At 56.0% G+C, this 13,404-nt stretch overlaps 1 protein-coding gene across 1 annotated transcript; it reads right to left on the reverse strand.

Annotated features, from left to right (window-relative positions):
- Positions 1-2,313: 2,313 nt before the first annotated feature.
- On the reverse strand, positions 2,314-11,944 carry P2RY6 (pyrimidinergic receptor P2Y, G-protein coupled, 6). The gene is made up of 2 exons (XM_014956651.1): positions 11,882-11,944; positions 2,314-4,458 (listed from the first exon to the last, which is right to left on the reverse strand). The coding sequence occupies exon 2, from the start codon at positions 4,400-4,402 to the stop codon at positions 3,410-3,412; it is 993 nt and encodes a 330-aa protein (XP_014812137.1). The 5' UTR covers positions 4,403-4,458; positions 11,882-11,944; the 3' UTR covers positions 2,314-3,409.
- Between the last annotated feature and the right edge of the window lie 1,460 nt (positions 11,945-13,404).

Below are 13,404 nucleotides of genomic sequence, written 5' to 3' on the forward strand. Positions count from 1 at the left end.
CCCGCCCCCTCATCCTTCATCCCCTTCCCTCCATCTCCTCCTAGTTTTTGGGGTGGTTTTTTGTTGTTTTTTTTTTTCTTTTTTAGGGGGAAAACAGGATAAACCAGCAAAAAATTTGGGTGCCAGCACCAGATTCTTCCCCTTTCCTGGGGCTTTCTCCAGCCCCTGCTTTGGGAGTCGTCTCGGGGAAGGCAGAACACCTTGTTCCCAACTTGCAAAGATCTCCAGCAACGCACCACCCCGCCAACAGACTTTCTCCTGCTTTTTCAGCCTCGCTTGTCAGCGCTTGCTATTTGCAGCTCGTAACCCCCTTTCCCCCAAGACAACGGATTTATTTATCTCCAGGGATGTGAAAAAAAAATATGAAGGTGGCTGGAAGGTGGTTGGTGGGTTAAACTGGGGCCTTGGCTGCACGGATGGGGCTGGAGATGTGTCCTGGCCATGTAAAGGACATCGCTTACTCTGTCCCAAGGGCACAAAAAAAACCCTGGTGGTGATTAAAAAAACAAAAAAAATCCAACACCCTCCCTAAATGCATTTTTCAGGACCTAAAAAGTGCCTCCGGCGATGCTGTGAGATGCACCGCCCCAGCAGGTATTCCTTCTCCATATCTCCCTTCCCTCCCTCCACCCTCCTCCTCTGGTTCCCCCAGGGCTAGGTGTCTCCCAGCCATAAGGATGATGTCCCCATGGTGTCCCCACAAGTCACCTGGCCTTCGGGATGGGATTTTGGGAAGAGCCACACGTTTCGTCACCTCTGGGTGCTGTAAGAGCTGCTCCTCAGGCTGTTGGTGTTGAGCGTCTTGCAATTGAAGGAGGTGTTTTGAAGCACCCACCCCATCTCTAAGGCACCCCATTGTGCCCATCACCCTGGCTTTTAGGCCTGGTGGCACCAAGGGATCTGCTGACAGGACCCCAAGGCTGGGGAGGACGTGATCAGACCCAAAGTGAAAAAAAAAGTGAGCTCCATGTGCTTCCTACCCTTAAAACCTCTCAAAATTCCTGAGTCCACCATCATGGGGGTGTCCTGGGGCTGCTGAATGTCACTACCTGAGCCAACTGCAGCCACCACAGGCCTTTTTGGGACCTACTTATTTTTTTCTCCTCCAAGCTGCATTGTGGTTAAATCTTGGCCGGCAACGGAGGTGGTGTGAGGGAGCAGGGCTTCTCCATACCTCCCTGGAGCAGGGTGGACACCCACAGACCCAGCTGAATCTCTCCAAATCTGAATATTTTGCGCCCTCTCCTGGGTCCGGATGGTGTGACCTGCTCTCTCCCACCCTGTCACCCTTCCTTTTGTCTCCGAAGAGCTGGGGACACCAGGCTGGGATTGTCCCACCGGCCACCACTCTTCCAGCCCCCAGCATTTTGCTCTTCTGTTGTGGGACCCCAAAAATACATTGGAGGAGATTTGGGCCTAGATGGGCTCCAGCCAAGGGGACCTCCAGGGTTGGTTCTGCCTCCTCCATCACTTTCGTTGTGGGACCCCAAAAATACATTGGAGAAGATTAGAAGATTTTGGGCCTAGATGGGCTCCAGCCAAGGGGACCTCCAGGGTTGGTTCTGCCTCCTCCATCACTTTCTGTGGTCCAACCCAAAGCTGTTGGCACCATGCATGGTCCTCCCCACCAGGACATGGCCACCGCCCCTGTAAAACCAGGTGGCTTGAGCTAACACCATCACAGGATCCTTCTCCACAGGAGCCCACTGAGATGCTGAGATCTTTGAGCAACATCCAAGAGCTGATGACCACCCTGGGCACCCTCCTCATCCTCGCGACAGCAAGGAGCCACATTGAGACCACCAGCCCTGGGTGTTGGCGAGGTCCTTGGATGCCCTGGTACCCGAGGAAGATGCCACACGCTTGCGGGGAGCAAGTTGGGATGAAGTCGCGTGCTCAACCAGGTGCAGGAGGGATGCTCATCTCCAGAGATTTGAAGCAAATTACCTAAATCAACTTAGATGTGATGATTGCACATGGACAACCAGAGAGAAATGCAGCGAAGGAGTCAACCCTACACATATCTATGTATGTAAACTATATGTACATACATACACTATAGGTACATAGAATATCTATATGTATTTAGGGTGGAGAACATCCACGCCACGTGAAGCAGTCATCCCTACACATATCTATGTAGGTAAACTATACGTACATACATACACTATAGATACATAGAGTGTATTTAGGGTGGAGAACATCCACGCCACGTCGCCTCCTCTGGGCTACAAACCTTCCCCTTCTTGGATGTATGATCCACACGTGTATATAGTGGGTGTATATATGTGTACATATCCATCTGAAAAAGGGGACGACGACGACGACACGTTTATTCTATACATCCTATATGTTAAAGAAGACTCGCAGAGCGATTAGTGGTACATCCACCCCGCGCTGTGGAAGCAAATCCCTCCTTGCCAGGAGGAAGCAACGTCCCGCTGGAGGCTGCAGGAGCAAAGCTCAAGCCCCAACCTGGTGTGGGGTTGGTGGTGAGGCCAAGCCAACAGTGGAACACGTGGTGACATGGCCGAGGACATCGAGTAGCTCAGTGGCATGGGTTTCCTGACTCCTGGCATCATGTCCCGGTGTGCCAGCTCTGATTTTGGTGGATCCTGGTGACAGCAGGATGTTGAAGATGCCACGATGGGCCAGATTTGGGGTGCTGGGGTAAGCAGGGAGCTGGACCTGGATGATGCTGAAGGTCCCCAGGCAGGTGACACATCGCTGGCTTGTGTCTAACCCAGCCCATGGTCATCACTTGGAAATCCAGTCCTAATGTCCCCCTTCCCACCTCCCAGTCCGATCAGGGATGCTCTCCCACCATTTTGCACCAGTGGGCCCAAGTCTTTTACTGGCCTGTCCCCATTCTGGGGATTGAAGGATAGGGATGTCCCAGTATTACCCCCCAAAATGTCTGGGACACTGATCTTGGGCTGGAGAAACCCATGGGCCCATGTTCACCAGAGAGGTACGAGCTGAGCCAAGGTCTCCCCAGCCTTCACATGACCTGGGGAGGGAAGCTTTAAACGAGAAGGGGGGGAAATCGTCCCCCAGCAGCTCTCCCTGAGCCAGGGACTGTGTCCTCCACAGTCCCACTGCGTCTTCCATGATCCCACCAGTGGTTTTTATTGCATTGGTGGCTTGGACACCAAGGAAACATGGTGCTAAGCTGCTCAAATCAAGCAACCAAGCTAGAGAGAGGACACGATCTGTGCCACGATGGGGTTAATACTGCACCGCTGCAGGCTGGAGATGGGATGAAAGTGCTGAAAGCCTGGGAGATGCCATCCTTCTGTCCTCTAGCATGTCCCCAGCTGAAGCCATCTCCGCTCTGTGGAGCTTAAAGCCAAAATCGCTCCATGCAATTGGGGTGTCCTGGTGTCGGCGAGGTGACCCTCAACCTCACCTAGGAGCCGTAGGTAACGCAGTTGTCATGTCGCCACCTGGAGCTCATCTTGTCAAGGAGGTACCGGGTGCTCTCGCGAAACTTGCGTTTGGTGAAGTAGAAGAGGATGGGGTCGAGGACACTGTTCATGCTGGCGAAGGGACGGGTGCACTTGTAGGCGATGGCAAACGCCTGCAGTTCTGGGCAGGGCAGGCTGGGTGAGGAACGGACGATCAGGTAGATGGTCTTGGTGAGGTGGAAGGGGAAGAAGCTGATGGAGAAGACGAAGACCACGATGATGATCATCCGTATGGCTTTGTCCTTCCTCTTGTGCACCGCCAAGCCCATCAGCTCATCCTTCTGGCACAGGATCCGGGCCATGCTGCAGTAGCAGGCGAGGATGGCCACGAAGGGCAGCAGGAAGCCGGTGACGGTGAGGGTGATGCCGTAGGGGAAGTAGGCAGTGGAGAGATCCGGTGGGCTCAGGTCGTAGCAGACGGTGCGGTTCCTTTGGGTGCCGGTGGAAGCGAAGACGAAGGTGGGCAGGCACTGGGCGATGACGATGAACCACACGGCGGCACACACCAGCCACGTCAGCTTCTTCCCCTTCTTCTTGTGCCACGAGGCCAAGGGGTGGCAGATGCCCAGGTACCGCTGGACGCTGATGCAGGTGAGGAAGAGGATGCTGCCGTGTAGGTTGGTGTAGAACTGGAAGCGGACGAATTTGCAGGTGAAGTCCCCAAAAGGCCAATAGTCCTTCTGGGTGTAGTTGTAGATGAGAAGCGGGAGGGAGCAGACGTAGAGCAGGTCGGCCGTGGCCAGGTTCAACATGTAGATCATGGTGCGGCTGAGGGCCTTACGGGCCACCCAAATCTGCCCAATGACCACAGCGTTCAAGGGCAACCCCACCATGAACACCACGGAGTAGACCAGGGGCAGCAGGACCTGCTTGAACTCCTCTTGGAAGGTGCATGAGTTTCTCCCCGCCCCTATGGGGGCTGTCAAGTTGTCCATGGTGGTGGTCTCCCGTCGCCAATGTCCTCTCTGCTGGTGTGGCCTCTCAGTAGTGCCTGTGAATGACAAAGGGGATGGTTGGTGACTTGGCCACATGGTGTCACACCAACCCTAACATGATGAACCTGGACTAGTGTGTGCAACCGCATAAGCCCCATCCTTCTGGGTTGGAGCAACCCCTTGTATCCATACAGGCTGGGTGATGAAAAGATGGAGAGCAGCCCTGAGGAGAAGGACTTGGGGACGTTGCTGGATGAGAAGATCAACATGAGCTGGCAACGTGCTCTGGTAGCCCAGAAAGCCCCCCACATCTTGGGCTGCATCCCCAGCAGCGTGGCCAGCAGGGCCGGGGGGGAGATTCTGCCCCTCTGCTCTGCTCTGAGGAGACACCCCCCACCCAGGGCTACCTCCAGCTCTGAGGCCACCAACATCAGAAGGACATGGAGCTGTTGGAGCGGGGCCAGATGAGGCCATGGAGTTGCTGGGAGGGCTGGAGCCCCTCTGCTGGGAGGACAGGCTGAGAGAGTTGGAGAAGAGAAGGCTCTGGGGAGACCTTGGAGCCCCTTCCAGTCCCTCAAGGGGCTTCAGGAAAGATGGAGACAGACTCTTTAGCAGGACCTGGAGCGATTGGATGAGGGGTAGTGGCTTCAAACTAAAAATGGGAGCATTCAGACTAGATCTAAGGAAGAAATCTCACCACTGAGGGTGGTGAGACTCTGGTTGCCCAAAGAGGTGGGGGATGCCCCATCCCTAGAAACATTCAAGACCAGGTTGGATAGGGCTCTGAGCAACCTGATCTAGTTGAAGATGTCCCTGCTCATGGCTGGGACTTGGACTAGGTGACCTTTCATGGACCCTTCCGACCCAAACCATTCTGTGATTTCATGATTCTAAACCACGATGACGGATTTAAGGGTCCACCAGGAAGGTGAAGGTGGACAGAGTGGGACTGTGCGGGATGGTGGCACAAGGGACAGTGTGGTGGCCACAATCACCACCATCTCAGCTCCACTTTCCCTGGCACTTACACCCCACAGAAAGGGTAGCACGAGGCCAAACCACCCTCAGCCTGATGCTGGAGAGGAAATTGTGGCATCTGGTGGCACGGCTTCCTCCTCCTCTGCAGGGGGTGCCAAAACCCTTCGGCCAGTCACCTGAGCCGGCTGTGTCCCCTGAGTTTCAGGAGATGCCATCAGCACGACCCACAGATGTTTGGTGGTTACTTTCATCCAGGAGTTGGGACCGGTGACGCTCTGACCCCAGAGTTTTTCCATCTTGTGGGCTAAGAGAGCCCATCCACGCAGCCTCTGGGCTGCTCGGAGCTGGAGAAGAGGTCACCTGCCCTTTCTCAGAGGCTGAAGCTGATGTGAAGGACATGGTCCCATGGAGTGTAGAGACCCCCCCGACCCCAGCCACATCATTTGGCCAGATCCTTGGCCATGCCACCCATGGGGTGCTACACGTGCGTGGGCAGAACCACTTCTCCTTTCTCCTCTCACTTCCTCCATCGCCTGCAGACCCATCTACCATCCAAGTTGGTGGCACGTGGGTGACACTGGCTTCCCCTTGCATGCCCTGGCACCTGATGGGGATGAGCTTGCCTGGAAATGGGGTGGCCCCACATAGGCTGGGAAGGGAAACTGAGGCAGGGAGGGGGAGTGGCCCAGCTCCATCCAGGTGCATGGGGCAGAGGGAACCAGGGGGGGACACACAAGTCCAGGAGCCACCACGTTGGCTTGTACCACCCTGGTGGCCCCATTTTGGGGTTTGGGGGATTTACCAACCCCGGAGCCCACCCCAGCCATGGGGTCAGGCTTGGGAGAGTGTGTATGGGGGGAAACCAGTTGGGAGGGGGTGCAGACCAGTTCCTCCCCCCAACCCTCTCTGATGCTGCATGACCCTTCTACCCCCCTGACACGCCACAGAGACCCTCTGGCACCCCACTGAGCCCCCTGCACCCCACTGAGCCCCTCTGGCACCCCACTGAACACCCCTAGCACCCCACTGTGCCCCCTCACTCCCACTGCCAACCCAGCTCCAGGCAGTCCCAGAACCCACCTCTGCCACCTCCAAGCCAAGAAGTGCCCCATGTCTGTGACCTCCCCCATCACCTGGGACCCCCCCAAACCTCTTCTGGGACCCCAGGTCAGGGCAGCACCCATCCCAGTCCCCACACTGGGCACCCACAGGAGCCTCTGTCATCCCATGGGTGCTCACGGGAACACCACTGTGACACGGTGGCCCAAGATGTGGGTGTCCTGGGAGTGTGTCTTACCTCCTGGGGTGGCAGGGGGTGGCTTGGGGTGCCACAGGGTGCCACAGGATGCTGGGACCCCCAGCTGTGCCCAGTGCAGCCCTGGGGTCCTGAGTTCACCCCATTGAGCAACGCTTCCCCATTTCCACCCAACGGCAGCACCCTGGGGCGATGGGGAACAGAAACTTGGGTGGCAGGGTGGGCACTGTGCTCCATGGCATGGCACTGGGACACAGCAATCCCCAGCACAAATCCAGGCTGGGCGAAGAAGGGATGGAGAGCAGCCATGAGGAGAAGGACTTGGGGATGTTGGTGGATGAGAAGATCAATATGAGCCAGCAACGTGAGCTGGCAGCCCAGAAAGCCCCCCACATCCTGGGCTGCATCCCCAGCAGCGTGGCCAGCAGGGCCAAGGGGGGGGATTCTGCCCCTCTGCTCCACTCTGGGGAGACACCCCCCACCCAGGGCTGCCTCCAGCTCTGGGGCCACCAATATCAGAAGGATATGGACCTGTTGGAAGTGGGGCCAGAGGAGGCCACCATGGAGATGCTGGGAGGGCTGGAGCCCCTCTGCTGTGAGGACAGGCTGAGAGAGTTGGGGGGGTTCAGCCTGGAGAAGAGAAGGCTCCGGGAAGACCTTGGAGCCCCTTCCAGTCCCTCCAGGAGAGATGGGGAGGGACTCTTGATGAGGGAGGGGAGCCCTAGGAGGAGGGGGAAGGGTTTGACCCTGAAAGAGGGGAGATGGAGACGAGACGTGGGGAAGAACTTGTTTGGTGAGAGGGTGGTGAGAGCCTGGCCCAGGTTGCCCCAAGAAGCTGTGGCTGCCCCATCCCTGGAGGGGTTCAAGGCCAGGTTGGAGGGGGCTTGGAGCAACCTGGTCTGGTGGGAGGTGTCCCTGCCCAGGGCAGGGGGTTGGAACTGGGTGATCTTTAAGGTCCCTTCCAACCCAAACCTTCTATGATTCTATGTACTTCATGGCAGGGTACTGCTTGGCATGGCATCGTGGGCACCACATGGCACTGCATGTCACGGCACAACCCACGCCAGCACCTCCATCACGGATGATTCTATGTACTGCATGGCAAGGTTCTGCTCGGCACGGCACCGTGGGCACCACATGGCACTGCGTGTCATGGCACAACCCACGCCAGCACCTCCATCACGGCTCCACACCTTGTATGTACATCCCCATCCCCTACACACATCCATGGGCCCCTATAGACACATATGCAGGCCCCCTCTGCACACCCAGACACACGTGTGCACACCCGTAGTGCACACCCTACATGTGTGCACAGACATGCACCCCCCGTGCACCCACATGGCGCCCCAAAAAGAGCCATACCTTGACACCAGGGGACATCCAGAGCTGGCAAATGCCACCAGGGCTGGGGATGTGCCCTAGACCCAGCTCGGGGATGCCAGTATTCCATCCGCGGAGGCCACCAGATCTCTCAGGCTCATGAATTTTTGGGTCATTTCCCCCATTTCGGGGTCTTCCCCTCCTTTTTTGGCTCCTTCCAAGTCTGGCCATCTGGGACACATGCTTGGGACAGGGAGAGCACCTGAGGTGGTGGCACCAAGAGAAGGAAGATGCTCCCGTTGCCTCATCCTCTCTCGCCGCACCCACACAAGGGAAACTGAGGCACAATCAGTGGGGTTTGAAGGAAATCGTTGTGGTTCACGCTTGGTTTTAACAGATTTTCTCCCAAAAAGACCCCTCAAGTGGGTCGGGGGGACAACTGCTAAGGGACATGCCCAAGGCAACACAAGTTATCAGTGGCAGAGGGCACTCACAGCCAGACCTGAGCCAAAAATACAATGAACAGCTGAAAATCAAGGCACTCCTTCTCCCCCAAAAAGTGGTAAATGAGCAAAAAACCTGAAGGTAAGAGGGTAAGAGGGAAATGGGGCACTGAAGCCCAGTGCTGCCAGGCTGGGATGGATAGGAAAACTGGAGGAGAGGAGGAAATATCCCTCCCAATCCCGGGAAAAAGCCCCTGCGCCGAGCACAACCTCCCTATTAGACACCGGAGAATCCCCACCCCATTCTACCCACTGCCTGCAGCCACCCATAAACCCTGCAATCTCAGCCTGCCAGTGCCCATAAATCATCGCTGTTTCCAATTAACAAAACCACATCAAGACACTCAGCCCCGTCCTGCTGCCGTGCCCGGGTCATGATCTGGCCTGGCGGATATTATCCCCCCCAAATTCCCTTTTTTTCACCCCAAAAAAACCCCACCCCGCCAGCCTTTGGGGTCATGGGGTGGGCACCCTCCATGCTTAGCCCCCCCAGAAAACCAACCATCCCTGGGATTACAGGGTGATGGGCACAGGGATTTGCCCAGGGTGGGTTGGGGAAAGGGGGTGCCCTGATGCCACGGTGATGGGCACCAGGCAAAATGAGACCTTCAAGGGGGGAAAAAAAGGGGTACCCGCGTTTTTGGGGGTGCTCTGTAGGATGGGGTCACCCTTATCCCGTGGGTTTAAGGTACCTGAGAAGGAGGAACTGGGTTAAGAGAGAGAAGTGGGACCGCTCTGCGGCCAGACGGGGAAGAGATTAAAAATATTCTCCCCAACGTGCTGGTGCAGCTTTGCCCTCCTCCAACCCCTTTGCCTTCAAACCATCTCGTGCAAGCCCTCCTCTGATGAAATTAGCTTTAATTAACACCCCGGTAATCCACGTGAAGAGGGTGTCTCCGAGTTCGCTACTCGAACCCCGAAATGGGGAAAATTTGGGCTTCTTCTAACCCTCGAATAGGATATAAGGGAAAAGGTTTCCAGCCTGGAGAGCCTTCCACTTTGGTTTGTCCTGCCCTGGGAGGAGACCCATGGTGGGGACATCTCGGTGGCTTGATGGTAGGGTTGGGATGGCGGAGATGGAAGTGAAAGCTCTGGCTCAGCAGATTTCAAAGGGGATGGAAGGGGGGGGATGTTCCCACCTCACGTGTCGCTTGGCCAAAGCCACAACATCCCTGTCCCCAAAGACCTTCTGCCTGGTCCCAAAAACATCTTCAAGAGCCTGTGGACACATCCCACCTGCCCCAGGGTGGTTGGGGACCAAGGTTTGGGTGTTTGAAGGGGAATCTCCCATTTAGCAAAGTCTGAAGGTGTAACGATGTGGCCAAATTGGGCCAGAGAGGTGTTTTTGGGTGCTTGATGTGGACCTGTGGGGACAGGGTGAGGGGACAGTCCCTCGGCCGATGCCCGGTGGCTCTGCCACAGATATACTCTGTCCTTGGGTGACTCCCTTCACCTCCCCACGCTTTGGTGCTTCATCTCTGAATTAAATCAGCATCTCAGGGATGCTCTGAGTGACCCGGGCAGCATTTTCCTGCTGGAAAGGGGAGATGTTTGGGGCAGGGGAGGTGCAATGAGTTGGCCTGGTCTCAGCTGGCAGTGCCAAGGCTCTGGCTGGGCTTGTATAAACCCATTCATATATACACACAAACATATAGGCTCATATACAGCCATGTGTTCACCCACATGTACACACATAAACATATATATACGAGCATATAAATATATCCATATATATCTCCATATAAATATATCTCTATACATATATGTGTCTATACATAAATACACCACCTCTATACATAAATATAAGTCTATGCATATAGATCTATACCTCTATGCATATATATCTCTGTATGTATACCCCTGGGCATAAATATACCTCTATACAAACATATATGGCTCTACGCACGCGTGCATATGCACACGTGTATACCATACATACATTTCTCTGTGCATATACATGGAAATATATATGTCTTCATTCACACACACATATATATACAAACTTCTACACCTATATACACAAATATATGTCTCTGAGCTCATGGAATCACACACGTGTATATACATAGCTCTACCCATATATATATTTATGCCTCTATACACACATGCTCGTATATCTAAATATATTTATACTTCTGTATGTATATATGTACATAATCATATAGATAATATCTCCAGATCTGACCCCATGCTCTCTGGATCTGACCCCATCCTCTCCAGTTCTGCCTCGTCCTGCCCAGTTCGGTCTGACCCAGGTTGGGTCCAATCCTGCCTGGATCAGCCTCACTCGCTTGGCTCTGATCCTGTCCCATCTGGTCCCATCTTTCCCAGTTTGGTCTGACCCTCGGGTGTCATCCTGAACTGGTTTTGGCTGTCGTGTTTGACCTCAGTCCTGCTGGGTCTGACCTTTTTTTGGATCTGATCTGCCCTGTTTGGTCTCATCCACTCGGGTCCCATCCTGCCCGCTTCGCTCTGACTCTGCTGGGTCCCATCCTGCCCAGTTCATCACCATGCTGCCTGATTCCCTCTGCCTGCTAGGGTCCCATCCTGCCCAGTCTGGCTCCATCCTGCCCAGTACGGTCTGACCCACTCAGCTCTGCTTCTGCACCGTTTGATCTGACCCACCTGAAGGGTCCCATCCTGCCCAGTTTGGTCTGACACTGTTGGGTCCCCTTCTTCCCATTGGTCTGACAATGTTGGGTCCCATCCTGCCCAGTTTGGTCTTACCCCCTCAAGTCTGATCCTGCCCGGTTCTGAATGACCCAGTTGGGTCCCATCCTGCCCAGTTTGGTCTGACACTGTTGGGTCCCATCCTGCCCAGTTTGGTCTTACCGCCTCAAGTCTGATCCTGCCTGGTTCAGAATGACCCAGTTGGGTCCCATCCTGCCCGGTTTGATCTCAGCCTGATGGGTCCCATCCTGCCAGGTTCTGTCTGACCCTCGGGTCCCATCCTGAATTAGTTTTACTGATAAGCTCGGGCCCGATCCTGCCCAGTTTGGCCCCATCCTCCTCGGTCCGATCTGACACTTTTGGGTCTGATCCTTCCCAGTTTGGTATCACCCACTCAGGTCCCATCCTGCCCGGTTTGATCTCACCCTGATGGGTCCCATCCTGCCCGGTTCGGTTTGAGACTTTTGGGTCTGATCCTGCCCGGTTCTGTATCACCCACTCGGCTCCCATCCTGCCCTCTTCGCTCTGATCCCACTCTTCCCAGTCAAGCCCCATCCTTCCCAGTTCACTCCGACTCTCTTCTCGCGTCTGATCCTACTCCGGTTCGGTCTCACCCCACTCGGGACCCATCCTCCCCGGTCCAGCCCCATCCTCCCCGGTTCCCTCTCACCCTTTAGGGTCCCATCCTGTCCCGGTTCGGTCGGTCCCGTCCCCCCCCGCCTCCCCAAACCCCCCGTACGCGGCACTTACCGGCAGCGGGATGCGCCCGGTCGGCAGCAGCGCTCAGCCCCCGGGGCCGTCACCCGCCTCCGGTCCCGCTCCGCCCCGCGGCCGCCCCGTTCCGCCCCCCCGGGCACCTGCTTGGGGGGGTGGGGAATGTTCACAGCTGGATTAGAGGGAGGAGAGAAAAAACATCTGGGCTGGGGGGGACTGGAGAGCTGCCGGGGGGGGGGCTGCCACACAAACATCTGGCTTGGCACTCTGGGCAAACATCTGGAGTGAGTGGGGTGGGAGGGGGCTTCCAACAACCCTTCCCAAAGTGGGATTTAGAGGGTGGGATGCTCTGGGATTGGCCAACAGCTGGATTATCCTGGCCAGGAGGCTGGGGGGGGAGCAGCTGGGGGTTGGGGACAGGGTCTCCCCACGGCTCCGGGTCTCAACCGAAGGGGTCGTTGGCTTCTGTACTCATTAACCAGGCGGTCAAGCCTCGGCGCTTCCTGAGCAGGGCAATTAAAGAGCAATAAGGAAAGGGACCCGCGGGGGAACGTGTCGGGTATAAAAGAGCCGATGCATAAACAACCCAGGGATGCCAGGACCGACGCAGGATGGAGGGTTGGGCCCTTCATTTTCCTGGAAGCCCCGTTTCACCCTCCAAAATTAAGCCCTTCCTTCCTTTTTCAGGGCTTGGGAGAGTGGAGGGGAAGGAGATTCCCACCCGGATGATGGAGCACCATGTGAGGGTGTCACCTCCTCGAGCCATGCACCCCCAGAGCTGGCACCCAAATACGAAGAGAAGGTTTTGGGGTGCAGGGTGTGGGATGGGGAGATGGAAGGAGGTGCCTCAAGCCCATCTGCATCCCTCCCAGCGCCTGCGCTCCGGCGGCCAACGTGGAGATCTCATCGATCCTGGCAAACCAGGCAGCAGGGCCACGGGGGAGACGGGCTCCAGCGAGAGCAGCCGGGAATATTTGCATCCCCAGCCAGGCTGGAGCCTTCACCCTCATCCCGGGGCTGCCCGGGCTTGTGCGGTTGGGTTGGCGATGGCTCGGTGCCCTCCTGAAATTCCCCGTTCCCTCAGCTGCTACGGGGAGACGGAAGTTGGTGGTGGTGGTGGTGGTGGGGAGGGAAAAGTGTCTTTCCCCAGAGCAGAGCAGAAAACACGCCTTGTGCAAACAAGCCCGGCTGCCTGCGATGGGGAGGCCTGGGTTTTCTGCAAAGCATGTGGGGAAGTTGGCTGAGAATGGACACAACTCGCTCCTGCGATGAGCCGCCAGCGAGAGCACTTCTCCCACCTCCACCTCGTCTTGGGGGGGTGAGATCCCACCTGGTGGAAAGGAGATGGGGTGTCCTCCTCCCTCCTGGCCCCCCCGGGTGAGGGTGTCCTTGCAGGGTCCCCAAGGTGAACGCCTCGTAGCCGGCCGTCCCCACTGTGGGGACAGTGTAAATAGTGGAGGGAGTGTTTTAAAAAAAAAAAAAAAAAAAAAAAAAAAAAAAAAAAATAGTTAACCATGCTCTATTCTTCTAGAACAGCTGAGCTTCAAATACAGGGAATA

This window comes from Calidris pugnax, unplaced genomic scaffold, assembly GCF_001431845.1.
Source record: "Calidris pugnax isolate Ruff unplaced genomic scaffold, ASM143184v1 scaffold275, whole genome shotgun sequence".
In the NCBI taxonomy this organism is placed as follows: domain Eukaryota; kingdom Metazoa; phylum Chordata; class Aves; order Charadriiformes; family Scolopacidae; genus Calidris; species Calidris pugnax.

Coding starts and splice junctions, on each gene's coding strand:
- P2RY6 (XM_014956651.1), bottom strand. CDS start 4,402: ATGGACAACTTGACAGCCCCCATAGGGGCGGGGAGAAACTCATGCACC.